This window comes from Sapajus apella, unplaced genomic scaffold (assembly GCF_009761245.1).
Source record: "Sapajus apella isolate SASKATOON/1434 unplaced genomic scaffold, GSC_monkey_1.0 scaffold1, whole genome shotgun sequence".
Taxonomy (NCBI): domain Eukaryota; kingdom Metazoa; phylum Chordata; class Mammalia; order Primates; family Cebidae; genus Sapajus; species Sapajus apella.
Window position 1 is genome coordinate 1,641,152 of NW_022436941.1, and position 26,278 is coordinate 1,667,429.

Consider the following 26,278-nt stretch of genomic DNA (forward strand, 5'->3'; position numbering starts at 1 on the left):
TCTTTTGTTGAGGAACTTGAATATTGAGCTAAGGTGTTTGGGTTTTTCTATAGGAAGTAAGAAACTATTAAAAGTGCTAAGTAGTGGGATTACATGCATTATGATGCATTTGGCGCACAAAAGTGTCGAAGACAATTCAGAATACAAGGGAAAAAAGGCATTTATTTGCTCACATAACTGGTAAATGCAAGACAGAAGCTTGGCAGGGTCAGGGATGCCAATGATGTCTTTCTTTTGCTAGATCCTTTGCCCCTTCCTCCTTCTGGCTTCTCATGATCTTTGACCTCTGCTGGGCTTGGTGTGGCTTTGTTCTCTGTGGGAGTGTCCCAGACAGGTTCAGCCTCTGCAGTCCTTGAAGCCTGTGGTCACTGAGTAGAGACTGCCTTTCTTGACCGTGTTGGCAGGAGGCTCCAGCGAGGACTTTGCTTGGCCAGTATGGGGCCATTCACATGATTCATTTCTCAATCTCAGACCAGTCACATGGCCCACTGCAGATGGCCTGGATCCTGTGCCTGTCTCAGGGGATGTGGGGGTTGGGGTGTGGATGGGGTTAGTCCCTGGAACCCAGTGGACTGAGCAGGATTATTAATAGGATGATGGAGGAGTGCGTTCCTGAAATAATGGCTGCTGGTAGCTTTTTAAAAGAAAGTATGTCTAACACAGGCCTAATAATAACAGATTCTAGCACTAGGAGCATAATCTTGGCTACAGTATGGAGCATGTGTATAATTGTGGAAGGACATAGAAGAGGAAGATGGTTACAATAGATTAGATAAGGCAAATCCTGTCAACGACTGAACCAAATAGGTGCTCTGAAGTCAGGAAAAAAGGACAGAATCCCTTTGTAGAGAGAGAATCTACAGGACTTTTAACCAACTGATATGCGGGAACAGAAGGGGCAGAGAGATTTCAAAAGTGACAGATTATTATGTAAGATGACACTAATGAAAAATGACATTTTAGACTGCTTTGCTAATCTAAAAAAGAATCACTTTAGCTCAGTTGTGTTAAGCAAAAGAGTGGTTATGAAAGGATCTTGTTTTTATCACTTTTCTTAGTGGCCTTCACACAAGATATTTGTCTTGTTCTCTTCCTTGGTTTTCCTGGGGATAGAGAAAATAATCATGAACATTTGAGAAATGTCACAAAAAAGTAATAACTAGCAGCTGAAAGTCATGAGGGTGGCTGCCTCTGCCAGGAGGACATTACAGATAGACTGGAATCTAATCTGAGATCCAACCAGAGCTGTGAGATGACCACAGTGCAGCATCTAATTGAAAGCTGAGGATTGTATCCATGATTCCCCCACACCAGTTAAGTAAGTCTGAATCTCTCAATTACAGAGTCACCAGGTCTCCAGACCTGAAGGGGGGGCTACATCTTCTCTTCTGTGAGCGTGGTCTCAATCAGTTCTTGGTACCGGTAGTGTCTTGGCTAGCCAAGAGCATAAAATAAACATGGCACCTGTCCTCCAAAACCTTCCCTGAGATGGCTGGACTGAGTGAACCTTTCATTAAGTATTGTTTTATTATACATTCATTGAATGCTTATTATGTGCCAGGTACTGTGTAAGATTTGGTTTGTCTGTCCAAGTCTCTCAAAAGTGGAGTAGTAAGCTGGGCGCGGTGGCTCACGCTTGTAATCCCACCACATTGGGAGGCTGAGGTGGGTGGATCATGAGGTCAAGAGTTTGAGACCAGCCTGGCCAACACAGTGAAACCCCATCTCTACTAAAAATACAAAAATTAGCTGGGTGTGGTGGCGGGCACCTGTAATCCCAGCTACTAGGGAGACTGAGGCAGGAGAATTGCGTGAACCGGGGAGACAGAGATTGCAGTGAGCTGAGATCGCGCCACTGCACTCCAGCCTGGCCAACAGAGCTAGACTCCATCTCAAAAAAAAAAAAGTGGAGTAGTATGTTTTGGTTATTCAAAGTATGGCTGGCTGAGCGCAACAGCGCACTCCTACAATCCCAGCAGTTTGGGAAGCTGAGGCAGGTGGATCACCTGGGGTCAGGAGGTCGAGAGCAGCCTGGCTAACCAGGTGAAACCCCATCTCTACTAAAAAATTAGGCTGGGTGTGTTGGCCATACCTGTAATCTCAGCACTTTGGGAGGCTGAGGTGGGTAGACCACCTGAGGTCAGGAGTTTGAGACCAGCCTGCCCAACATGGTGAAACCCCATCTCTACTAAAAATACAAAAAATTAGTTGGGTGTGGTGGCACATGCCTGTAATCCCAGCTACTCAGGAGGCTGAGGCAGGAGAACTGGTTGAACCTGGGAGGTGGAGGTTGCAGTGAGCTGGGACTGCACCATTGTACTCTAGCCTAGGCAACAAGAATGAAACTTTATCTCAAAGAAAAAAAAATACAAATATTAGCCAGGTGTGGTGGTGTGTGCCTGCAGCCCCTCTACTCAGGAGGTTGAGGCTGGAGAATCCCTTGAACCCTGGAGGCAGAGGTTGTAATGAGCCAAGATTGTGCCACTGCACTCCAGCCTGGATGACAGAGCAAGACTTTGTCTCAAAAAAAAAAAAAAAAAAGTGTGGTTGAGGATTAAAACCAGAGACTTTTTCGGATTATTTGGAGTTTATTTTTGGTACTCTTAATACATTGGAGGACTTTGGGTTGGAAGAGGAATATAAGAGCCAGTGCTTTGGGAATGTCTTCTTTTTACTGATCCTGATTCCTTAAGAAAGCTTGCTAAAATTCCTCAAAGCAAGCGCAGTGTGGCTTTGTGCTCGTGTCCTACCACGAGCTACCCTTGATCCCTTCCTCCTAGTAACAGAAGTCAATAGTCTTTGGAGAGTGAAATGGACTCTCAAAGAGTTGCAGATTCCTAGAAATAGAATACCTTCTGTGTGCCTGGGGTTTTACCCCCTGAATATTAAACAAAGATAAATGTTTCCAAATTTTTGCCCAACTTTTTAATATATACTATCTAATATATAAGTCAGCTATATACTTGTTCAGTGCATGTCTGTCTCTCTGTATATATTTTAAATAAATTTTTTCCTGATGAAAAGTTATGAGTGGTCTTTGTGAAAATTTGGAGCAATACAAAAAGTAGAAGAAAGCAACAGTTCTATAGACTAGAGTTAACCTTTATTAACTGTTTTGCCATATGACATCAGAATGTTATATTATTACCTTTTACATTTAGTATAGTATAATATAATATACTATAATAAATATAACAGTATGTTTAGCAAAATTAAATTCACTGGGCAGATATGACAGGTTTTATTCATGTAACACTATAGAGTGTCTCATGTCACTCAGGTTCTTCCTGAGTGTGATTTTCTTAGCCATATACTTCATAGATGCTCTGTAACATTTTAATCAGTTCCCTATCCTTGGATATATGGGCTAACTGCAATTCTTCATCATTCTAGAAAGCGCTCAGGTAAACATCCCCATGAGGCAGGACAGAGGGTAAACATCCCCACAGAGGCAGCAGAGATTAAGAGCAAGCATTTTGAGATTCAACAAGTTGCAGTTCCACTGCTTATTTCTTTGACTTACATGCATGATTTACACTGTGGTCTGGTCATCTATTTCCGCATCTATATTGATGGCTCCTGCCTCCATAGTAATGTGAGAATGGAATGAAAAGATGCCTGTGAGTTGCTGAGTCCAGAGCCTTCACGTGTTAAATATAAAATGTTAGCTGTTATAATTTTTATATGCATCTCTATTTCCTCAGGACTTATTTTAAGGTATTTAATTGCTGGGTCAAGGTATGTACATGTCTTCAAGGCTCTTAATTGATATTCCCAAGTTTGTAGTTAGCAAAGTCTGGGGAGATTATTCTATATCCCGTATCATTGCCATGCTGTGTACTACTGTTTTGCATATAAATTATAAACATTTTTAAGTGTATCTCCTTGTATTTAATTTTGCATTTCTGTAATTTTGGGTGAGATTGTACTGTTTACATATTTACTGCTGATTTATACTTCTTTGTAAATTGCCTATGTGTATTCTTAGCCTATTTTTCTATTGGCATGTTCGTCTTTTACTTCAAAAAAATTTTTTTTATTATTTTTCTCCACTCTGTTGCCCAGGTTGTAGTGCAGTGGTGCCATGTTGGCTCCCTGCAACCCCTGCCCTCCAGGTACAAGTGATTCTCATACTTCAACATCCTGAGTAGCTGGGATTACGGGTGCGTGCCACCACACCAGGCTAACTTTTGTATTTTTTTTAGTAGAGCTAGGGTTTCACCATGTTGGCCAGGCTAAGCTCAAACCCCTGTCCTCAAATGATCTGCCTGCCTTGGCCTCCTGAAGTGCTGGGATTATAGGCCTAAGCCACTGCACCCGGCAGTGTGTTCTTCTGATTACAAGACCTTTTTAGATCTGTAGGATATTTTTTAAAAATATTTTTTTCAGATTATTATTTGTCGTAAACTTTATAGTGCATTTGCTTTCGTTGTCTTATGAATATTTTATTTTATTTCATTTTCTTGAGACAGAGTCTCACACTTTAACCCAGGCTGGAATGTAGTGGCTTGCTCTTGGCTCACTGCAACCTCTACCTCCTGGGTTCAAGTGATTCTTGTACCTCAGCCACCTGAGTAGTTGGGACTACAGGTGTGCGCCACCATGCCTGGCTAATTTTTGTATTTTTAGTAGAGACAGGGTTTCATCATGTTGCTCAGGCTAGTCTCAAACTCCTGAGCTCAAGTGATCTGCCTTCCTTGACCTCCCAGCATGCTAGGATTAAAGATGTGAGCCACTGGGCCGGGACTGTTTTAAATTTTATGATGTCCAGTATATTATCTTTTCTTTAAACGAATTGTGGCATAAAAGACCTTCCCCAGGCTGGGCGCAGCAGCTCAGACCTGAAAGCCCAGCTCAGGCCTGAAAGCCCAGGCCGAGGTGGGCGGATCACAAGGTCAGAAGTTCAAGACCAGTTTGACCAACACGGTGAAACCCCATATCTACTAAAAATTAGCTGGGTGTGGTGGTGTGCACCTGTAGTCCCAGCTACTTGGGAGGCTGAGGCATGGGATTCACTTGAACCTGGGAGGCAGAGGTTGCAGTGAGCTGAGATCAAGCCACTACATTCCAGCCTGGGTGAAAGAGTGAGACTGCGTCTCAAAGAAAAAACAAAAAAAGGCTTCCCCAATCTAAAATTGCAAAAACCTTTATTTTTCTTAAAATCCATCATATAAAGTGGAAACTCTCCTTTTTCCTCAAATGTTTATCCAGTTGACTGATATCCATTTAATGAGCTGTCTTCCTCCTTTCCACTACTTTTTATATATCACCATGTAATTGTTGTTTTATACATATTGAGATCCTTTGAAGTTTTTATATATATTTTTCTAAAGGCAAACCAATCTTTTTACTGTTTTTTTTTTTCACTCCAATTCTCAACCTTTTAAACACACCAACAGTTTTCACATTTTTAATGTTTAATTTTTCTCCTGATTCTTTACATTCTAGCAAAAATTCTCAAACTTGTTCCCCATCTCAGTATTACTCATTTAAAATTGTTGAGTTGACTGTGGTTTTTATTTTGCTGTTTATAATGCAAATTTTAACTTTTTGTAATTGGATTTTCCAGTGTCTTTATTATCTTATTTAGCTCCTTTTATTTCTACCTTTCAGCTATAACCTTTATTATTTCAGTCTCTTTCATGTTTTATTTTGTTATCTTAGTTTCTGCCATCCATATTTTTTTGTGTTTTATTTATATAACAGTGAAGGTGCTTTCTGAATTATTTTTCAGAGCGCTTTGGTCTCTGTATTTTTTGCCAGCAAGTATTTTATAGGATTTTATATCTTCTGTTTAATCAAACCTTTGCTTTTAAACTCATTGTGGATAGAGTCTCCTTGTTCTGCTATTTTCCTTAATCCTGTTAGAATCATTCCCTTACATGATGATTGGAGGGTTGTTGTACATGATATGAGCCAACTTCCTGGTATTCTTGAACCTTTCATTAAGTGGACCTATAAGCCTGCATTGATTTCTCCTGGTTTTGCTATTTGATATGGTCTTGGGAGAAGCAGAGTTTATTCCTGGATAATCTGAAGCATGCTGTGGTTCTTCCCTCATCTCTCTCACGTGTCTTCTAGGATTCTTCTTCTTCTGAATTCACTTGCCTTGATATAAAAGGACACCCCTCCACTTCTGCTCCACAGTCTAATTTCATTGCCTGGATTATAATCTCATGACAGCCCTGGATGCTCCAGAGCGTACCTCTCAATAGTGTGTGTACTAGAGTGGGGTCGGGGGTGGGGGTGCAGCACCGTCTTTCCCCCACACTCCCTGGTGGCTTAGGCTATGTTTTTGGTGGGCAGAGAGCCACTACCTATCACATTGTTTCCCCAACTGGGTTTTCCCCAGGCCTTCATCTGAGCTTTGCCTAGTGGGTATTCTGGTGGCAGGAGAATATTGACTGAGAGTCTAATTTTCTGCACTGTTACAAATTTGTGTTCCTTTTTTGTGTGTTTGGTAAAGGACTGTGATGGTAAAGGACTGCAAATTCAGCATCACTGTTTCTTCATCTTGTCACCTTTTCTCTTTTTCCCCCCTTTTTAAACCATATTTAAAGCAAACTTAGTAAAACAGGGAACACAACGAAGGTTTGTAGGGCAGTGCTGTAAAGCACAGAATTATAGTAACGTGCTTCACCTACTTACCTTTGATCCAGCCATGAACTCTATTCTTCCTTATTCTGGGACCTTGCATGTCTGCATTTCTTTTTTCTATGCCCCGTATTTCCCATACCTTTTCATAGAGTGGTATAAATAAAAGCAATCAATGTCTTCTTTCTGAAGAAATCAAAATTCTTTATGATGATTTCTAAGACCTAAAGGCTTACATAGGGTTAAGTGGAAACAGCCCAGACTTTGAATACTGTAGCCTACTGGAGTAGGGGAACCATGAGAAGAACAAACTTTCAATTTTGCCTACCTGTAAAAGGGAGCAGACAAAGGACAGCAGGACCAGGAGATGATAGACTGCTGGGGAAGAGGTTTGATCATTCTGGGAGCTAGTGATATGGCAACTAATCACAATCCTGAGTCCTCAGAGAAGAGACACACAGATGGAAGCTCACCTCCTCCTCTGCTCTGGCCACCATAACCTTTTCCTGTTGGGATGCTTCAGGCAGGCTCTAAGACTGAGGTTTGAGCCAGTAAGAGCTTTTGGATCTCAAAACAGAAGGGACTGTTAGAGATAGGATACGCACATAAAAAGCTGGCATTAGTAGTTGACTCTACCTTTTAATGTATGTCTGGTTTTTTTTTCTTTGAATTCTTTTTAACATGTGCATATATTATGCTCTCACTTAAAAAGAGAAAAACACTAATTTGCATACACTATGATGTCTTATTAGGAAATTTAAGAGTATGTAGGTAACTTTCCTAATAATTTCCTCCAAAATGTCCTTCACTTTGTCTGCAGCACAGTGATAGATTAGATGGCTCTTGGGACTGATCCAGTGTGACTTTTCTAAGGTGTTCTCCTGTTATAACCACTGCTTCCAGCCTGTATCTTCTAAAATTTTCTGAATTCCTGTGATAGTAGGTTCAAGAGGAAATAACATTCATTCTGCTTTCCCCACATGATGCCTTTTGTACCTTGAACTGCTCATCTACTTTAGATCTGTTTTACTAAGCACCAGTGGTCAAGTGACATGATGGAGAGAAATGTACTGAGTTCTAAAGAAGAGTGTAAGTGATGTCTCTGCAGCATATTCAGATGCCATCAGGAAGCTTCTGTAAGTGAGGGGAGCATCAGGAGGGAGGTGTGGAAGTTGGCAGTACTTTCTGAAAATGGTGTAGTTTGGGAGGCTACTTTCAACTTAGTTTGGATTTTAAATGAATTAAAATGGGCATGCTCAAGTTATGAGCCTTGCCTCATCAGTGCTATAAAAAGCCCTTTAGCCGGGCTGTAATTTGACTCTCCTCTCTAATGTTATGCAATATTCCTATGGTTACAGAGCCCGAATAAGTGGAAGCTAATCATTAGTTTGCTAAATGTGGTTCATGGAACAGTTCACAACTCCCAGACTTGCCAACTGCTGCCTGTTCAGTTTTAGGTTCACTCTTCTTGGGTAGAAGTTGGTTTCTTCCTTAGAAAAATGTACAGTAACATTTGTCTCACATCCAGGAGCCATGCAGGATGGCAGCTCTCCATGTGTCTTGGGATGGGGAGGGAAAGAGGTCATGCAAAGTGAAGGTTTTTGATACGTACTCTTTCGCAGGAAAAAGCCACCCGGGGAGTGCAAGAGGACAAAGAAAGACACAAATTAAAGTGGCAGGCATTTTGGTTACCAGGAAAATCACATTTTGTGAGCTTTTCAGAAATTTGCTGTGTTAGAACTCTATGGAATTTACTGTTCTGTGGCCCCAGGATTAAAATTATGCTCTTTAACTTCTTCCTTGTTTGTTTCATGTGACAAGAAAGACTTCGTTTTATTGCTTAGGGTCACCTGCAACCATCATACAGGTCAGGTACTGTGCCTTTGGGAGCCACACGTTTCATGAGCTGGTGCTCTTTCCTCTCCCATATCCCAATATGTGTCAGGGGAACACACAGAGAGCAGTAGGTACCAGTTGGATTTTTGCCTCTACCTGTTGATTATAGGCTAAATCCTGAAGCCATTCATGAGTGTTTGGCCTCTTTCTCTTTGGATGAAGGTGGTTTCTTTCCCAGTAAATAGAAAATGTCTTGTGCCTACCTGTGACTCATTCTCCTTTTCTAGCTGAAAGGCTGTTGGCCCTGAAAGGCTGTTGGACCTGCTTTCTTCATTGATGCCCCAGAATTATCCTTGGAGACTGTTCAGAAAGATGCAGTCTGGTGGCTGCCTCCCTTTTCCTGGTGCATCATTTAGATCTCTTTGCATTGTAAAAAGACAGAAACCCGACCTCACCTGGCTTAAGAGGAAAAAGGAATTTACTGGCTTGCATGATAAGAAGGAGAGGCAAATACAAGGTTCAGGATCCACTATTTCTGCTTATCTCATCTCTGGATTTGTCAGACTTTCAGGCTCTGTGTGGTGGCACCTGGTAGTTACATAACCTCCCAATGCAAGCCCAGCAAACAGCAAATATCTGTTCCTGACTCCTGGAAAAGTTGGGAAAGTTACTCTGATTGGGCAGCCTTACGTCCTGGGCAATCTCTCATCCAGTCGTGGAGTCTAGAGAGAGATTATGCTTTTGGCCAGTTTTTCCTGAAGCTCATTCTTCACCCCTGGAAAAAGTAAGAAAAGGGTTGTTCTCCTACTCAAAATGAAGTGCTTTGCAGGAAAAAAATGGACCGAGAGCTGGCGGGCAAAGAACTAGTCTTTAATCAGTTTAAGAGAGTTGAACTCTCCCTCCTATGCACTGAAAGACTCTTCGACCCTCCCACCGGTACATGTGTGACCTGGCCTGCCTCACCAGGGACAGGATGGGGATCTGTGAAGCCATTACACTCCCCAGTCTCTGCCTCTTATTCTCACCTCCTTGTGTGCTACTCGGGAAGACTACGGGAATCACCTCTTCTAGTTCTTTTATCATACATGCTTGTTTAAAATATACTGACTTGTTTCAAAGTCAATACAAGAAGAGACAAAATAAATTATCAGGAGCAGATATAGTTATGGTGGTTCCCATTGCACATTTGAGCTTAAGAAATATGAAAGTAATGGAATAAAATCATAGTTTAGAAAATATAAAAACCACAGTCCACCACTTTGACCCAACCACTAATTTAGAGTATTTCCTTTCAGCCTTATTCATATAAAAAGTTTATAGAAAAAGTTTCTCACAAACGTATCTTGATTTTTTATTTGACATTATATAATACAGGCATTTTCCATGTTGCTTTGCAGTTATCGTTGTCATAGAAATTGGCAAGGTAATATTTCATCAGGTAGACATACTGTAATTCACTTACCCATTCTATCACTGGACATTTAGGTTGTCTCCTTTTTTTGTTTTTTTCTGCTGTTATAAAGAAGAGTGTATGCTGAACATTTCTGGGGTCTGTAACTTTTCTCATGCCTTATCTTATTTTCTGAGGACAGATTGGGGGAAATGGGATTACTGGTTGGAAGGATGTAAACATTTTTAAGACTTCGATACATATTGCCAAATTGCTTCTCAAAACAGTTGCGTTTATCTCTCCTGCTGCCAGCAGGATAGGAGAGGACAGTTTCACTCATTCTTACCAGCAAATAGATATTGGGATTTTTAAACATTTTCCTAATTTCATAGATAAAAAATAATACTTATCGTTTTTGTTTTACTTTGCATTTCTCTATTACTAGCAAGATTGGATGCCTTTATGTGTGCTTATTTATTAGTTCCATTTTATGCTCTGCTTTATGCATTGTCTTTTCTTCATTGTAGACCCCAAGACTGCTTCTGAGACGGAAACAGATATCTGTGCTGAATGGGAGATAAAGACCATCACTAGTGCTCTGAAGACCTACCTAAGGTAGGGACTTTCCATTTGCAAGGCAGAGTGCCAGCTAGTTATCATGCAATCAGGAAGAAAGCAGTTTTATTTTCAGACTCCGGAGAGCTGTCGGGTGGGTGTTTGAGATGTGGAAACAGCTTCTGTGTGGGTGCATTTAGCTCAGCTGGTCAAACCAATTGTAAATCATCCATAGTTGATGGGTCGCCTTTGTGCCGTGACACCGTTAGTGATTTAGGAAACTTGGTTCTATATGAGAGGTATAGTGATAATTAGCCTTGAACAGAACCTAAAATGGGGTCTTCCCTGAAGTCCCTGAATAATCATGCTAAGAACACAAGGAATCATGGGTTTCTGTTAAGCATGCATGATTGCATACCCTGTGTATTTTGATAGTTTCACACTTTACACAGAGTACATTGCTGACAATGGTTCTTAAAAACGAGAACTTAATGGAGCTCCTTTTTTGACTCTTTCCACATGTATTGGACAATATTATCTCCCTGGAGAGACTATTTTCCTTGTATCACTTATATATGATATTACTGCAACCTCTCTACACCTCCTTTCATTATTAAGGGTTGGGTTATTGACCAGCTGCCTGCATCTCAGTTTCATGAATAAACCAAAATTCCTATACCGGACTTAGAGGACAGCAATACCATAGTTCTTCTTACAGAAAGGTGGGACCTAGTCTTCAAAAGAGAGGAGAATGGTAATCAGAAATTGCATAAGTCTTTGTGTGGGTTTTTTGAAGATGCAATTGGCTGAAAAGCAAAGGAGGGAGGCCACAGAAAAGGAATTGCTGACGTAGGTTTTATTGGCAATGGGGTAATTGGAGTCAGGAGTGAGATACAATGTTAAGTGTTAGCTAAAACTGGGAGTGGAATTAAGGGACCTAGTGAGAATAGAATCTGAGCCAAGAATAATGTATAGTCTACTGAGAAGTTTCTTATTTGAACTATCAGAAAAAAACCTCAAGTTTATAGTTAAACATACTCATACCCCAGCATGTAAAATTTGCTTATATCATACCTAATGTTAGGGGTTCTAGCCCTTTAGCATTCTGGAGCAATACTCCATAATGAATTCACCACCAAAGCACCTGCAAAAGTCTTTTATAGCAACAAGCCACTGGGAAGATGAGAGTTTGAGCACAAGCACTTGCAAATATGTAGTTAGTTGCCTGTTTCTCAGACATATCTTAAAACGCTGTTGTTGATAGGTGAGTCACTGACTGAAAAGGAAATCTCTTAGTCTGTGTTAGACTCTTGCATTAGCACTATTTTAGTGTTAACAGTGAAACATAGTTGTATCCATTCCTTTAAAAAAGAGAGAATAAAACTTGTGGGTGAAATCTCAGAACCCCTGCCATAGGGAAACTAAATTAAGTTGTTATCGTTTCCTTGTGATGTTTGTCTTTGAGAAATGTAATATAGTTTGTCAGTCTCTAGGCTGCTATTTAGAGAGAATATGATAATTTTTATTATTAAGCTGACTAGCCTATCTCCTTTTACTCCAGAATGCTTCCCGGACCGCTCATGATGTACCAGTTTCAAAGAAGTTTCATCAAAGCAGCAAGTAAGACTTTTTTTGTCTCAGTTTTAAGAGGAGGAGAATAGATTTTTCTATTTCGAAGAAGAGTCAGTATCCCAAAATAAATATTACCTAATCCTTCATGTTCTGCATGTAAACTGGCCACATAACAGGCTCATGAGATTATAACATGGAAGAAAAATGAAACCAAATAGGGATTGCTAAGGGCCTTTCAACCACATCGAATTTACAGTAGAGGAGAGAAACTTCAGAAGTCTTTTTTTTTTTTTTTTTTTTTTTTTTTTGGAGGGGAGGAGGATGTTGGAGGGATAGAGAAAAACAAGTTTGCCTTTCTAGTTTTGATTATTGGAGTTCTAACTTCTTAGGTTTTTTCCAGCCTTTGAGTAGCATTTTGCAGAATGAATCAGACATTGCACATTACCTAAATTGAGCATTGGAAATGTTTTCCTGAATATGACACCGTTTATGTAACTTCACAGTCCTCTTTTCCATTATGTCTTCCATTTACAGCTTCTGATCATTCTTCAACTATATCATCCAGGTTCCCTAGCGTCATATTACTGGTATTAAAATACATAGGGATTAGGTCCAAGCTACTCTAAGTAAACTAGAATCTCTGGCTACGTGGGTCAGGCCTCTTGTAAAGGGGCAGAAAGATTTTCTATCAGATTTAAGTCCGGCATGAATCTTCACAGTATTATTATGTCAGTAACTTCTGCCTGTCCCGGGTTCCTTTTAGGCTTTAGAATTTATTTACCCTGGTAGCTACGACTGGCCTAATTTAGTAGGTACCTAATGTTCTGGTGTCCTTATCTACTCATAGTTGTCCGCTTAAAACAGGAAAGAGAAAGCTGCGAGTGAAGATGGTGTTTATGGCATTTCTTTCTCGAGAAATTACAAACCTATAGCAACCATTCTCTACTTAAACCTCTTATCAGTCCTATAAATAGGTGTGATGAGTACCCTCAATCTGTTTGCCTGAGAAACAAAGCCACTTACCCAGGTTCAACCAAGAGAATGTGACAAGCCATGATTTGGTTACAAGTTGGCAGAAAGACTTGAACATTTTATCTGCCATTACTTTCTCTCTAGCCAGGCTGGTTGTCATACGTGATTGGAGGATACTGGACATTTCCTTTGATTTCCTTGATGCTGCTTGAGGTGTTATTTTGATATTTGAAACCCTTGCAATGTTGTTCACATAATATTTGTTTATCACTTTACAAGTGCATAAAGTTCCTTACTTCCTTGAAATGAAGTCTTCACTCAAGGGAGCCAGCTACTCTGGAGTTCATTCTCAGGAGCAGCTCTGGGTTTGCAGTTGACTGGCTCCATTTCATCACATCATCATCTTGGCTTGGATTTTTTGATGACAGTTCTTTTTGGCAACCCTCTTCCAGAAAGTACCATTAAAAGGACTTCTAGATCTAGTCATGCTGGCCACGCAGAGTACACACAAGACAGGATTGTAAATCTTTCAGAAATCCTTGGTCTGTTAGTGCCCATCCTTTGGTTTCCCTTGATTTTTCATCCTTAAAGTTGTTTAGCTGTGACATTGATAAAATATTACCTCCCTCCTTCCTTCACAGAACTAGAGAACCAGGAGTCTCGGGTCTCTGAAATCCACAGCCTTGTTCATCGGCTCCCCGAGAAAAATCGGCAGATGTTACAGCTGCTCATGAACCACTTGGCAAAGTAGGTTTAAGACCAATTACTAGCCCTTTTCTTATCCCTGAAAGTTCTTATCTTAGCAGTGAAGCTGGTCTCAGTTCTGCTTTTGTTTCTCCCTCCCACTATTGCATCAGGTATGCTGGAGGCTTAGGAAAGAAATGTGTGAAATGTTAATTGCAGTGGTGAACAGCAGCAAATGCCAGACGGCCTTCCCATGCCAGAGGAGGCTGAGGAAGTGTTCATGCAACCAAGCCACCAAGCACAATTTTCAGGGAGATTTGGCCCTGTGATGATCAAGGACAAACTAGAGTGTGTTGTCCATAATGCCAGGTCACCACACAGAGTTTCGGGGGATTATATGTTCTTATGCTCATCAGGAAAACACAAATATGTTGTGGGTTTACAGAATTTGGATTTTTAGTAAGGAGGCCTGGATTCTAGAGCTGACTCCATTATTAACATGTTGCTTAACCAGCCCTGAACAAACTACTGAACTTTCTACTCCTTAGTTTCCCTATCTAATATGGATAATAGGCTCACTTTTTTCTACAAGGCCATTGATTTTTAAAGTTACATGCATTAAAGCCTTTGAAGAAGTATAAAGAATAAAGGAATTATTTTTGGCAAATACTCACTTGTCCTCTGAGATAATCAAAGCATTCAGTAGGGGCCTGATTTTCTGCTGGGAGTATTTACAGTCTCATAATGTCTTCGAATATTTGTGTATTTACTGTTGCTTGACCCTGTTACGAATGGCATTGCTGACTTCCCATGCTGTGTTTGTCACCACCTGTGTGTGCGTTCTAACCTGCCATTGACTTTGATGGTATGTTCTTGATTGCAGACTGGAGCACACGAAAAGAATGAGAGCATACCAGTTAACCTAAATTATTAATCCCTACATTCTACTGAACTGATGTGTTATAAATTTGGCCCTTATCCACATTTTGCTATGCTATTAGGGTATTTCTTGGGGGTAAGTTGATATTCTCCTGAGGGAGATTGTGATGGTTAGTTTTCATCTTTCTGTCAAGCACTTGATACTACCTTTGGGAAAAAGAGTGATATATATCATGAAGATTTCCACCATTTCCTCATTTCCATGAAGAAGCAAGAGTGTTTTGTGTGCTATTGGGTAGCAATTCGGCAAAGCCACAGTTACTCCATTATTGACCAATTTTTTTTCTTGCCTCGCCATATTAGAGCTGTGTGTTCAGGAATACTTAGAAAGCATAGCAGGTAATACACAAGTTTACTGGAGAATGCCCCGAAGATGTCAAAGAATCCTGATGAAGCGTGTTTAAAATAATGGGAACTGGGCTTTATAAAGTAACTCCAGATGCTCTGAGATGACAGTTTGGTACCAGTTCCACACAACCCAGAGTTGGGCATTTATTAAGCAGAGAAGCTGGTTTAGATCTTAGTTGCAAAACTTTGCACACTTGAAGGGCAAACACCAAGACACAGGAGGTTCCAAGTGTACCCTCCAGCCTGGTATGTGTGGGGGTGCTCATGACTGCTTCAGGGCCACTGGGTCTTAAAGAGGTCTTCAGGCCTGCAGAGAGCAGCTGGAGAAGGTGAGGAACCATCTAAAAGCCATGGGCCTCTTCAAGCTGTGCAATTAGAAAGAGAGCTTAATTGAACTGAGACAGACCAAAAGTGAATGGTGGCCCAGCAGAGCCAGTGTTGCATTTTTCCTATTTTTAAATTTCCTTTAGGATTGTTTGGATTCTTTGAAGAAGAAGAAAAAAAGCATCAAAACAAAACCTTTAAGGTAGATGTTGAACAGTTGAACTTGTTCATCTCGTGGTGCATGGCTCACTTTCGCTTTCTTTTTCCACCCTTTGCCCCTCCAGTCCCTTTACTTTCAGTCCATCCTTGTTACTGACCTAAGAGTTGTAAACTGGAATTTGCAAATTACAGCTGTGACCTTGACACTTTTTTCCTTTTTTTTTTTTTTTTTTTTTTTGGCTTTCTAGCCAATTTAAAGCAGTTTTATTGCTGGAGTTGTTTACTTCATAGCAATTCTCGAGCATTATGTGTTATCTTTGAAACTTGAGAATGATTTTCTGTGGTTGTATGGCATTTCTTGTTCATTTAATTATCAAGAAATCTGCCTGTAGACAACCTCTCATGCTGTAATGTGAGTTGGTTAGAGCTAGTAATAGACTATAGCAGACTCAAATGCTTAGCGTGCTGTGTTCTTGGTCTCCCGAACCTCTATATTTAAAATGTCCCTGCGGAGAAGGATATGAATGAGCAGTGTTGAATCCAGTAAAGAGTATTTATTTAGGTCTGAAAAAATTATTTGGCATCCAGAGGAGTTCTAAGATTCCACTTAAACTTTATATTCTCATTTACAGCACTGTCCTTATTTTAAAATCAAGCAGTAAGAGAAAGTTAACTTGGGACAACAGGTTTGTCTAATTCCAGTTTTCTCAGGTTTGGACTTACCCTAGGATACGCCTGAGCTATTGTTCCTCTGGGCCACTTACTTAATGGTCAGCTTCCTTCCTAAGTTTTGGTTTCAGGGCTGATTCTGCTGGAAAATCTGGTGTTTACTTCTCTCATTACCCACTGTTTTGCCTTGTGCATCTCAGAATTCTGGTTCAAAGGCAAGACATTTTGTATTGTATATTTTTTAAAGTACTCTTTTGAAACATTTTCCAAAATTGATTTCCCTTAGCCACAGAGGGAGAATTAAGGCATTTTATATTTAATCCCAGCTAAAAATTCATTCAGAGGGAAAAAGAGTCTTGGGTAGGGGGAAGGATAAAACCTTCCAAACCTCTAAAGCAAATGATTACCAGGGTACATTCAAATCGTAGAGATGTTGGATTTGTTTCAGACCTCAGAGGGAACAGAAAAATTATAGGCAACCATGCACATATTTTTATAGTTTCGGCTTAAATGTACTATGATAATTAGATGTTTTCTGTTTGGATCTTGGAATCTAGTACACAGTCTGGAGTCATGTGCCTCAAAGCATGGTTAGAATCACCTGGGGTGCTTGTTTACATTGACATTTCTGGGCTCTGTGGGTCTACTCAGGCTCTCTGCCTGGGAATCTGCATTTCTGATTTATTTCCCAGGTAATTATTGTGAGAGCAGTGTTTTAAAAACCACTGGCTCAGAGAATGGGCCATATGCAAGGATTTCCTAGGAGAGAGAAATGGTTTTGAGAAGAATGTGGATTGGGATGTAGGTAAATATTAGAATTAGAAAGAAGAAGCTCAAAGCAGTGAGTTCGAAAGGGAGATTTTATTGTCATGATTAAATGAGCTTTTAAGAAATCCAGTTTTGACTTTCCAAGTCTTTGCGATTTGACTTTGCATTGAGTTTTCAACAAATGTTTTGTTTTAAAGTCATGCAAAAGGCATTTTTACTTATGAAAAGCATCATCCTCAGCTAGCCATGGGTCCTTGAACCAATTTTTCTACCTCTTTGAGCCTCAATTTTCTTTCTCCTCCAATTGTATAATTCTGTTTTCATCAGATGGAGCAGGGCACAAGAAAAGTATCCCACTCTTATAATCGTAGGAGGAAATAAGAGTAGATGAGTAATAAAGACTAATTTCATGGTAGTTTCCTAATGTTTACATATTATGACTTTTGTATATCCCCACACATACCATTCCTAGTGGCTCATTGTAGCTTCATTACAGTGTTTATGCAGTGAGGAAGGATTTCAAAGAACTCTCCATACATCAGGAGTAGATATTAAAAATATCTTTTCACAGCTGGTTTTCCCAAAATACTTATTGAGAAATAAACCTTAGTCTCTTTTCTTTTTTGGATCAACTGTTCCTTTGTTGCAGGGTTGTTGGAGAGGCAGAGCACTATCTTGCTTCCCCAGAGAGATATGGTATCATTTAGGTTGCTTTGAGCTGCAAATGAAAGAAAAGCCCATTCAAAATGGCTTAAACAATAAGAAGACCTGTTGTGTCATGACACAGAATCCATCCTGAGAGTTGGTTAGCTTCTCAGCTCATGAAGGAGTCGGGTTATTTCCACGTTCCTGCTCAGCCAGTGTCTTGTGTTGACTAGCTCCCCGCAGAGTCCCGACATACTGCACTGTGTCCTTGCATGTTAGTGCTTGTCCAGAGGGAGAAAAGGTGCTATTTCTTCTTTGAGTCTCTTTTTGAGGGCTAGGATGATACTTTTCCCAGACATTCTCCAGCACACTTTATGTCACATCTCATTGGTCCACAGCAGTCACTGGGGACCACCACGATTATTTTCCACCCATCAGGATTTATCTTAGCCACTTGTGGGAGGCTTGGACATCAGAATAAAGACAGAGCTTTGAGTAGCCAGCCCACAGTGTCCACTGCAAGTAGTCTTGGTAAATCACATTTAACAGAGAGTATTAAGTCTTATTGCATGGTGTGCTAACTCAATCAAGACATATGAGACAGAAAGACCAATTTGGGGAGGAGAGTTGAGTACATCTGCAGTGTGGGCACATAAGCACTAACTTACAAGATTTTAGGGGGTGGAAGGTAAGAGAGGGTAACGAAGAGGGCAAAACTGACTTTACTCCATTGCCTCTTACTGATTCCCTATTTGTTCTTTTCATTACCCAACTGTCTAATGTTTATTTTGATCATCTGTTACATGTTGTGACTTTCCAAAATGGAAAAAATTCTGTAGATCACTGAGATTATGAAGGAATATTGTGGAGAAAATGCTTGGCATACAAGTGATACCTTATCAAAATGTGTAGACTCTGTTGGCAGAAATTATCAAGGACTGAGCATGTCGTAGCTTGGGTTTTGTTGTTGTTGTTGTGGTTCTTGTTGTTGTTGTTGTTGTTGTTGTTTTCATTTCTGTGACTAGAGTCTGAGTACTTCCAGGCATTCCTGCAAATCAAAAAGGATATATTCATATTTCTTTAAGCGATCTAGAAACAGTGAATTAGGTTCATGTACAAATGCTTGTGGTTATAAAGAAAGTCATTGCCAAGCATTGACACCAAAGAAGATGAGCCCAGTGGTTCAGTAGCATTCCCTGAAGTTCTTAAGAAGGGTTCAAAATAAAAGGAAATGAATATTGAGACTTGACATGAACACATATTAGAATACTCTAATATTCCTTCTTTTTCCATTCCACATCAAGAAGGTAAGATTTAACTTACCAATGAGCTGTTAAACACATGAAAAGAGCTAGTTATTCCTTTGTCATCAAGACTAGTCCAAACAAGATAGCTGTAGAATTTTACAAAGCACATTTAAAGGAAACAGTATTTTGAGATGATGGCTTTCCAAGATGGAAAGCTCCTGTGAGTTTCTCTGGCTGCCTTCCCTCACCCTGGCTCCAGAACCTTTGTTCTCGCTAGTAACCACTGAACACCCCAGTGCTGCCAGTGCAGGATTGCTTGGCAGCTGGGCTACTGGTGGTATGGCCCTGTACCCCCACGCAGCCACATTGACCCCATTCTCCAGTCCCATCTGGCTTTTCCCTTACTGACTACCACCCTGAACTCAAGAGTTCTAGTGATTTTTTTAACCCTTTTCTGTCTCTTGAATCTGTCTGCTTTTCTCTGTCTCCATCACTACTCCCATAGTCCAAGCTGCCATTGTGTCTTTCCCAGGCTGCTTGCAAGGCCTCCTCCCTGTTGCTCTGGCTGGTGGAGCTCTGGCTCCCCTCCAGTCCGCAGAGTGCATGTTGTGCTTCCAGAGAACTTTGAAAACTGCAAATCTCAGCATGTGATTCCCCTGCTTAAAAAAACTTCAAAGGCAGCTTCCCCATTGCTCTTAAGATAAAACCCTGGAAATGGCCTCCAAAGCCCTGTCTGAACCAGACGTTTCTGGAATTTGCAGCTTCATCTTGTGTCTGTTTCTTATGATCACCATCCTGTTCCTACCGCATGGCACACAGTAGCCATGAATATTTCTTGGGCAAACACATGAAGCGTCTCTTGACCCCTTCTCAGATACCCTCCTCCATGCTCCATCTTTTTGCCTTTTGCAATTCATTTTCTCCTATCTGGAATGGCCCCTCCCCAGCCTCTACCTGCCAAAGGCTACCTCATTCTTCTAGCTTCAGCTCAAATGTCACTGCCAACGAGAATCCTTCCTGCCACAAGTGCCCTCTTGCTTTCCTGAGCTCCCACAGCTTTTGCTTGTTCCTCTCTTTTAGCAGGTATCACATTCCTCCTGGTGGGACAGTTTGCTCAGGAGTGTATCTCCCACTCCTGCGACATCTTAAGCCTCCAGGGGATAGGCAGTCTGTCTCCCTTGTCTTTGTTTCTTACCTGGAATTTGCAAAAGAAGCCCATAGCCAGAGCAGCCCATACATGTGTTTGATGGTGGTGGTGTCCTACACATGACTGTTTTCAAACTTTGAACAGGTTTCCAACATCCTTGAAGAGGGTGATTTTACTTGAAAAATTCGTATCTCCCTGCTAACAATGGGCTGGAGCTGAGTAGAAGCCACAACCCTATCCCCCAGGGTGTGCCTTCTCCAGGTTGCCTTAGTTCCTAACAGTTCCTGTTGTCTCTTGCTTCCAGCTTACTTCTTTCCGCCCCCGTTGTAGGCATTTGGGTTTTCAATCCTTGACTACCTATTTGCTTAAGCCAAAAGAGGAGCTTGATATTTGGTGAATCACATAAATGAGCAAGCAGAAATGGGCTGAGGGAGTTACTTCCTTGACTGGCTCTTTTTTTCCTCTCTCTCTGCTGAAAGATTTATTATTTCTGATAGATGGGAGGTCCATGAAAGAAGTGGGTGATACCGCTTCCAGGCCTATTTATGGGTATGGGGCAGGAAGAAGAGTGCATTTTTTTAAGACTAAGAATGGGATTCTCAAAGGACCTTCTCCAGCTATTTTTGGCAGAGTCAAAGGAAAATCTATTTAAAGGGACATTGCAAAGAGCACAATGACATATTTTAAAGCAAATAGGCAACTTGGCACTTTAAATTAGTGGAAATGCAGAGGAAGAAATCAGAGCTCAACATGATTTAGCCTCACTGCCAGACCTTTGCTTACTCTCAACCCAAGAATTTCCCTGTTCTGTGGCTTTGTAGCCTTTAGAGGTAGGAAAAAGAAAGATACAAGTGCAGTTTAAATTTTTTGCTTTAAAAAACACAACAAAATTTCTGCATTCAAGGAACTCAATCTTTCACATCACATGTAACACCCATTCTGAAAGGGGAAATGCTTGACTTCAAGCTGTTAATGTTCAGCAGTCTGAGAGCTCCTTTGATTTGGGTCTGTTGTTTGTTTTGAGTTGTTCCACTTGTGTTTGGATTTATTTTCTCAATAAATTTCCTGTTTTCCGATTCATGTCTTCCTTTTCTGAGTCCACGGAATCCCCTCCCAAATTAAGGGAGGAGCGGGAGAAAGACGCTCTGTTTTTCTTTCTTAATTGGTGCCGCCTTTAATTTCGGGAGTAATATAGAAGTGAGAAAGTGAGAAGTGAGCAAATGTGAACATGACTTAGTTTCTTTCTTGCTAATCCTTAGCAGAGCCCAGATTTCTTATACATTGACCTTGGGAGCATATTCTTCATGAAATGCCTCTGGTTTTGGCTGAGCGGTGGTGGTTAAATGGATTTGCTCCCACTGTTTTGGGCACTGGAGTCCTCTCTTGCTGTATCCTCTTTGAATTGCATTGTGAGTGTTATCTGCAATACTGATGTTCTTACATTGTCTGTTTCTCATCAGCTCTTCAGAATAATTGTGGCTCAGACATGGCAGCTGGCAGACTTCTACATATATAAAGTTAATCTGTAGGGCATAAGAGCACAGTGGTTAAGAGAGAACATTCTGTAGCCAAACTACCTGATTTTGATCTCACCTCTTATGTAACCTTGCATTTGAATTATTTCTCTATGCCTGAGTTTCCTCATCTGAAAAAAGATGATAATAATTGTATCAGGAAGTTTTAACTTAGCACATCAGGTTTTCTTGGCTTCTCTTGTTTGTATTATAGCCACCACTGAGATGACCACTTCTGTGTGGGCTCCACCGCACTTCCTGCAAGTGCAGCCTGGCAGCCTGGAGCCTCATACCTGTGTTTCTTACCACCCTAGGGAGGCGTGACACAAAGTGACATGCACACACAGATTCACTGGGACAAGGGGGGCACTCTGAGGAGAAAACCTTTGGACAGTGAGAGAGGGGAGCTGAGTATCCCAGAAGCAGTTGTTTAACAGCCTCTTTGAAGATGGTCTCAAGAGATTGAGCAAGTGTGTTGGTGCTTGACCCAGGTGGGGTCTGGCTTCTCTTCTCTGCCTCACTCCCCCAATAATCCCCTGGTAAAGTAGTGTCAGGTAAGCCCTTATGTACAGCTATGCACCACATGGCAATGTGTCTACCAGTGATGAAACATGTATATGGCAGTAGTCCTTAAGATTACATCATGTTTTTACTCTACCATTTCTGTTTAGATGCATGAATACTTCCCATTGTGTCACAATTGTCTACAGTATTCAGTACAAACATGCTGTGCAGGTTGTAGTCTAGGAGCAATAGGGTATACCATAGAGCCTAGGTGTGCAGCAGGCTCTACCATTTATCTGGGTTTGTACAAGTGTATGATGTTCACACAGCAACAAAATCACCTAATGACCTATTTCTCAGCATATCTCCATTGTTAAGCAACGTGTGACTACACTTTAAGTCTCTTCTTTCTGGAAAACCTAAAACAATAGCACTCACCCCTTTAGAGTTGTGCAGATTAAATTAATCTACAAAAAGTTTAGAAGAGTGCCTGGCACATAGTACGCCTCCTGTAAATGTTAATTTCTGCAATCTGTTGGATAAATCAGGGAATGGAAAAAAGAAGACGATAGAGCTGGCTTTAGGGTGTGGGAAATTAGGGCAATTATTGAAACCAAAATAAGTCATTCTGGCTGACTAGATGGGGCTTTCTTCATAGTTTTGTTATTGGCAAGCAAAGCTCTTAGGGCTGGATGCTAAAAACATAGCACACACAGCCCTTGTCTACTTGGGAGATTTCTGTGTGTGCATGTGTTTATTTTTGCCTTGCTTGTGTTTTCTTGGCAGTTTGTGTGCATTTGGCCCAAAGGGCTGAGCATCTCTCCCTTCCTAGCAAAAGATGAGCTAGCACAGGGCCAGCTGGGAGAAAGAGCTGTTCATCTCTGGTTTCGGGTCCTACCTTATCTCAAGTCTCACACTTCCCTGTGAATATCAGGGCTCTTCATGATTTAAATGCCCCGTGGAGCAGTGCACCTGTTTGAAGGAACAAGCCATGTAAGGCTGATTTCCATGGAGGTTACTCCCCTTCCCCCCCCCCCCCGACTTCTGCTTCTTGGTGTCGCAAGGCTGATTTCATCTCAGAAGCAGCTGTCTTTGCTAGAGTTTAATAACTCTTAATTTCCTGGAGGGGGATGGCACGTTATATCATGAAGACTCATCTTTGTCTGCATGGTCTGGAAATTTCCACTCATCTTTGTGATCTTTGAAATGTTTCTCTTTGTGGGAGAGTCCTACTTTCCTTCTGTTTTACTCAGTTTGACTGCTCTCTCAGATGCCATTCCCAGATTAAACATTACCATCCACTGTGAAAATGGCCCTCTTGACCTTCCAGTTTCCCCCTGAGAGCAGTCTTCACGTGGATTTCCTTCCTCAAGTTACTGAAATCTATATTGAAGTATTAATCCATACTCTAAGGTTATGCATATATTCAGCTTCATTCTGTCTTGGTGTATATTTTTTCACTTTTACAGTTTAACTCAAAGGGCTTGAAGAAAAGTTCAGGGGGGTTGAATTTTGGTATCAGTCTTTCTGCTTTCACACATGGACAGGAATGCTTTTTTTCCAGCAGTTTATCATCCTGATTTATTTAGTGTTTCCAATTTGGTATTGTAAATGTAAATCATTATCCTCTTCAGTAGGTGGTAGAGGAACCCAAAATGTTCGGTCTATTGGTATATTGCAAGCAGGTCTTGCTATGTATTTGGAGGTACCTAGGATTGGGTAGAATAGGATGACTATTTTATTAAAGTCAGATATTAGGGGCACTCTAGGCCTCAAAAAAGTTTGTATATTCGTTTTTTGGCTGAAAGCAACATATGTCAACGGTGGCTAATTTAAAAAAATAAAAAGAGGGCCCAGGAGCAGTGGCTTATGCTTGTGATCCCAGAACAGGGGAAGCCAAGGCAGGTAGATCACTTGAGGCCTGGAGTTCAAGACCAGCCTGGCCAACATGGTGAAACCCCATCTCTACTAAAAATACAGAAATTAGCCGGGTGTGGTGGCACGTGCCTGTAGTCCCAGCTACTTGGGAGGCTGAGGTACGAGAATCACTTGAGCCCAGGAGGCAGAGGTTGCAGTGAGCCAAGACCGTGCCACTACACTCCAGCCTGGGCGACAGAGCGAGACCCTGTCTCAAAAAATAAAATCAAATAAAAATAAAAGAAAATTAATTGAAAGCCTTCTTGGTCAATCACATAATGGAAAGTAGAATTAAACCATCAGACATCTCAAAGCAACCTCAAGGGCCCTTGTGGTAGCTGGTATCCTACTGTGTTTCTCTAGGCCATTTCTTCTTCTCATCTAGATGATTGTCTCAGATACCGCTTTTTATTCTGCAGAGAAAACAGATGCAATCAGAAGAGAACTTCTACAGGCTACCACCACAATATCCACACCTGTGCCCATGTTTCTACCATTTCTCCTGTGTGACAGGGGAACCCAGTGCTCCTATCTAAAGGTATTCCCTTCCCTTGGGCACTAGAGCTGATTGATTTCCCCTTGTATCCTTAAGGACTGGGGTCCAGTGGTTTCTCCCTCTGTCTTCTGTGTCATTAACTTTTCTGTCTCCGCTAAATCTTTCCTGTCAGCACATCAGCATATTGTAATTTCTGCAATTGTTTGAAACATAAAAAAGAAAAAAAGCAACAACTGCAAAGAACCTTTCTCAATCCCATATCCCCTTCTAGGTACTATCCCATTTTTTTGTTATCTTCCCAGAAGAACTCAAATAGTTGTCTGTGCTTGCTGTTCCTAAATCCTCTCTTCCCACTCATTCTTTCTTGAACCTCAGGCTTTTATGCACATTCATCCACCGAAATGCCTTATATCAGTATTGCTGATAGCCTCCTGTTGCTAAATCAATTTCAGTCTTCCCTTCTTTAATTGTTCTGAAGGATTTAACACAAATTCTCACTCTTTCCTCCTTGATATTCTTTCTTGGCTTCCAGAACACTATACTCTCCTGGTTTTCCTCCTGCCTCCTTGACTTCTACTTCTCAGTTCTGTTTGCTGCACCCCAGGACTCTGTCCGTCAGACCTCAGATCTCATCTCCCCTCCTGCTATCTGCTGGCCTCCCCAATGAGGTCTTCCTCAGTTGTTTTAAGATCACAGTCTCCTGCCCCTTCACTCCCTACCTATTATAATTGCTTAATTTTTTTCTATAACACATGACACCATCTAATGTATTATATATTTGATCGATTGATTTTCTCATTATTATTTTCTTCTCCCTGAAGTATAAACTCCACGAGGTTGGTAATTTCTGTCTGCTCTACATTACTGTTTCCTTAGCAACAAGATCAGTGCTTTGCACATAGTAAGAGGTACTCAATAAATATTTGTTGAATGAATGAATGCATGGAAAATATTCAGGTAACTCATGGGTAGCCCTTTTCAAGCACTACCTTTGCGATGTCTCAGTTCCAACTACCTTTGTCACCTTGAGAATCTACCGCAGGTTAACATTCCTAGTAAAGAGAGTTGTCATGGTCTCTCATGGGTAAGGTCCCCACATCTGTAGTAAGGCGGTAGTTGAGGACTCACCTATCATTCTTGGTAGGACCACATGTAATGGGAGAAAGACATCCAACTGGAAATTTTCCAAGGAGAAATTCAATGTCATTATTCAAAAGATGCCAAACAATTAAAAATGTCAGCTGTTTATATATTGTGCTTGCTGAAATTCAGTTTTTTGCCTTAGAGAATTCCTGTTTTATATTAGAAGTTTCAGGTCTTGGTACAAATTTTAACTCTGTGATGGATCTTATAAGTGCCTCAATAACCCTATTATGCATCATTATGTGGAGGATAAGACCATAATCATAATAAATACAAAACAGCAAACAGCATTGAGGATAAGACCATAATCATAATAAATACAAAACAGAAAACAACACTGAGATATTTTCCTAATACTTGGTAACACAGCTTGGTTCCCCAGAAGCCTGATTTGGTTCTTGCAGGAACTAGCACTTCCCAAAGGCCTGACCTCTCTTCTCAGCATGTCTTCAGACATGCCCTGGGCCCAGAGTTGTCTCCAGTGATGTTTGGTGGAGTGCTGATGGTAGCTTCTTGGTTTACCAGTCCTCAGAATCCAGCACATTTAAACCTATTTTTTTAAGTCATCAGGCAAATGTGGGTTTCCCATGTCAAATATGCCTCTTGGCTGTTAGTCAGGTTCTCTTGTTCTCTGTATTAAATGATAATCTTGCCATTTTACTACTTTAAGAACTACATTTCCCTTCGTAATAGAACTGTCACTTAAACTGCTTTGCATGCTACCTAGTTATGAGCTTTCCTTCCAAATGTTGTCTGTCCTATAAGGTCCTTCTCTCCAGCCCTAGCCAGATTGTTAATGAAGCAAAGAACACTGGCAAACATGTAGATTATCCCATCTTTGTTATGTTATTAATG

The 26,278-nt window shown here is 40.9% G+C and overlaps 1 protein-coding gene across 6 annotated transcripts in view; it reads left to right on the forward strand.

Annotated features, from left to right (window-relative positions):
- The window catches only part of ARHGAP26 (Rho GTPase activating protein 26), a 462,881-nt gene that overhangs the window by 275,628 nt on the left and 160,975 nt on the right, over positions 1-26,278 (forward strand). For all 6 annotated transcript variants that reach the window (XM_032291490.1, XM_032293486.1, XM_032292845.1 and 3 more), the window contains exons 15-17: positions 10,348-10,435; positions 11,937-11,995; positions 13,561-13,666. In XM_032291490.1, the coding sequence (XP_032147381.1) occupies positions 10,348-10,435; positions 11,937-11,995; positions 13,561-13,666 (253 nt within the window). The remainder of the gene's footprint in view (positions 1-10,347; positions 10,436-11,936; positions 11,996-13,560; positions 13,667-26,278) is intronic.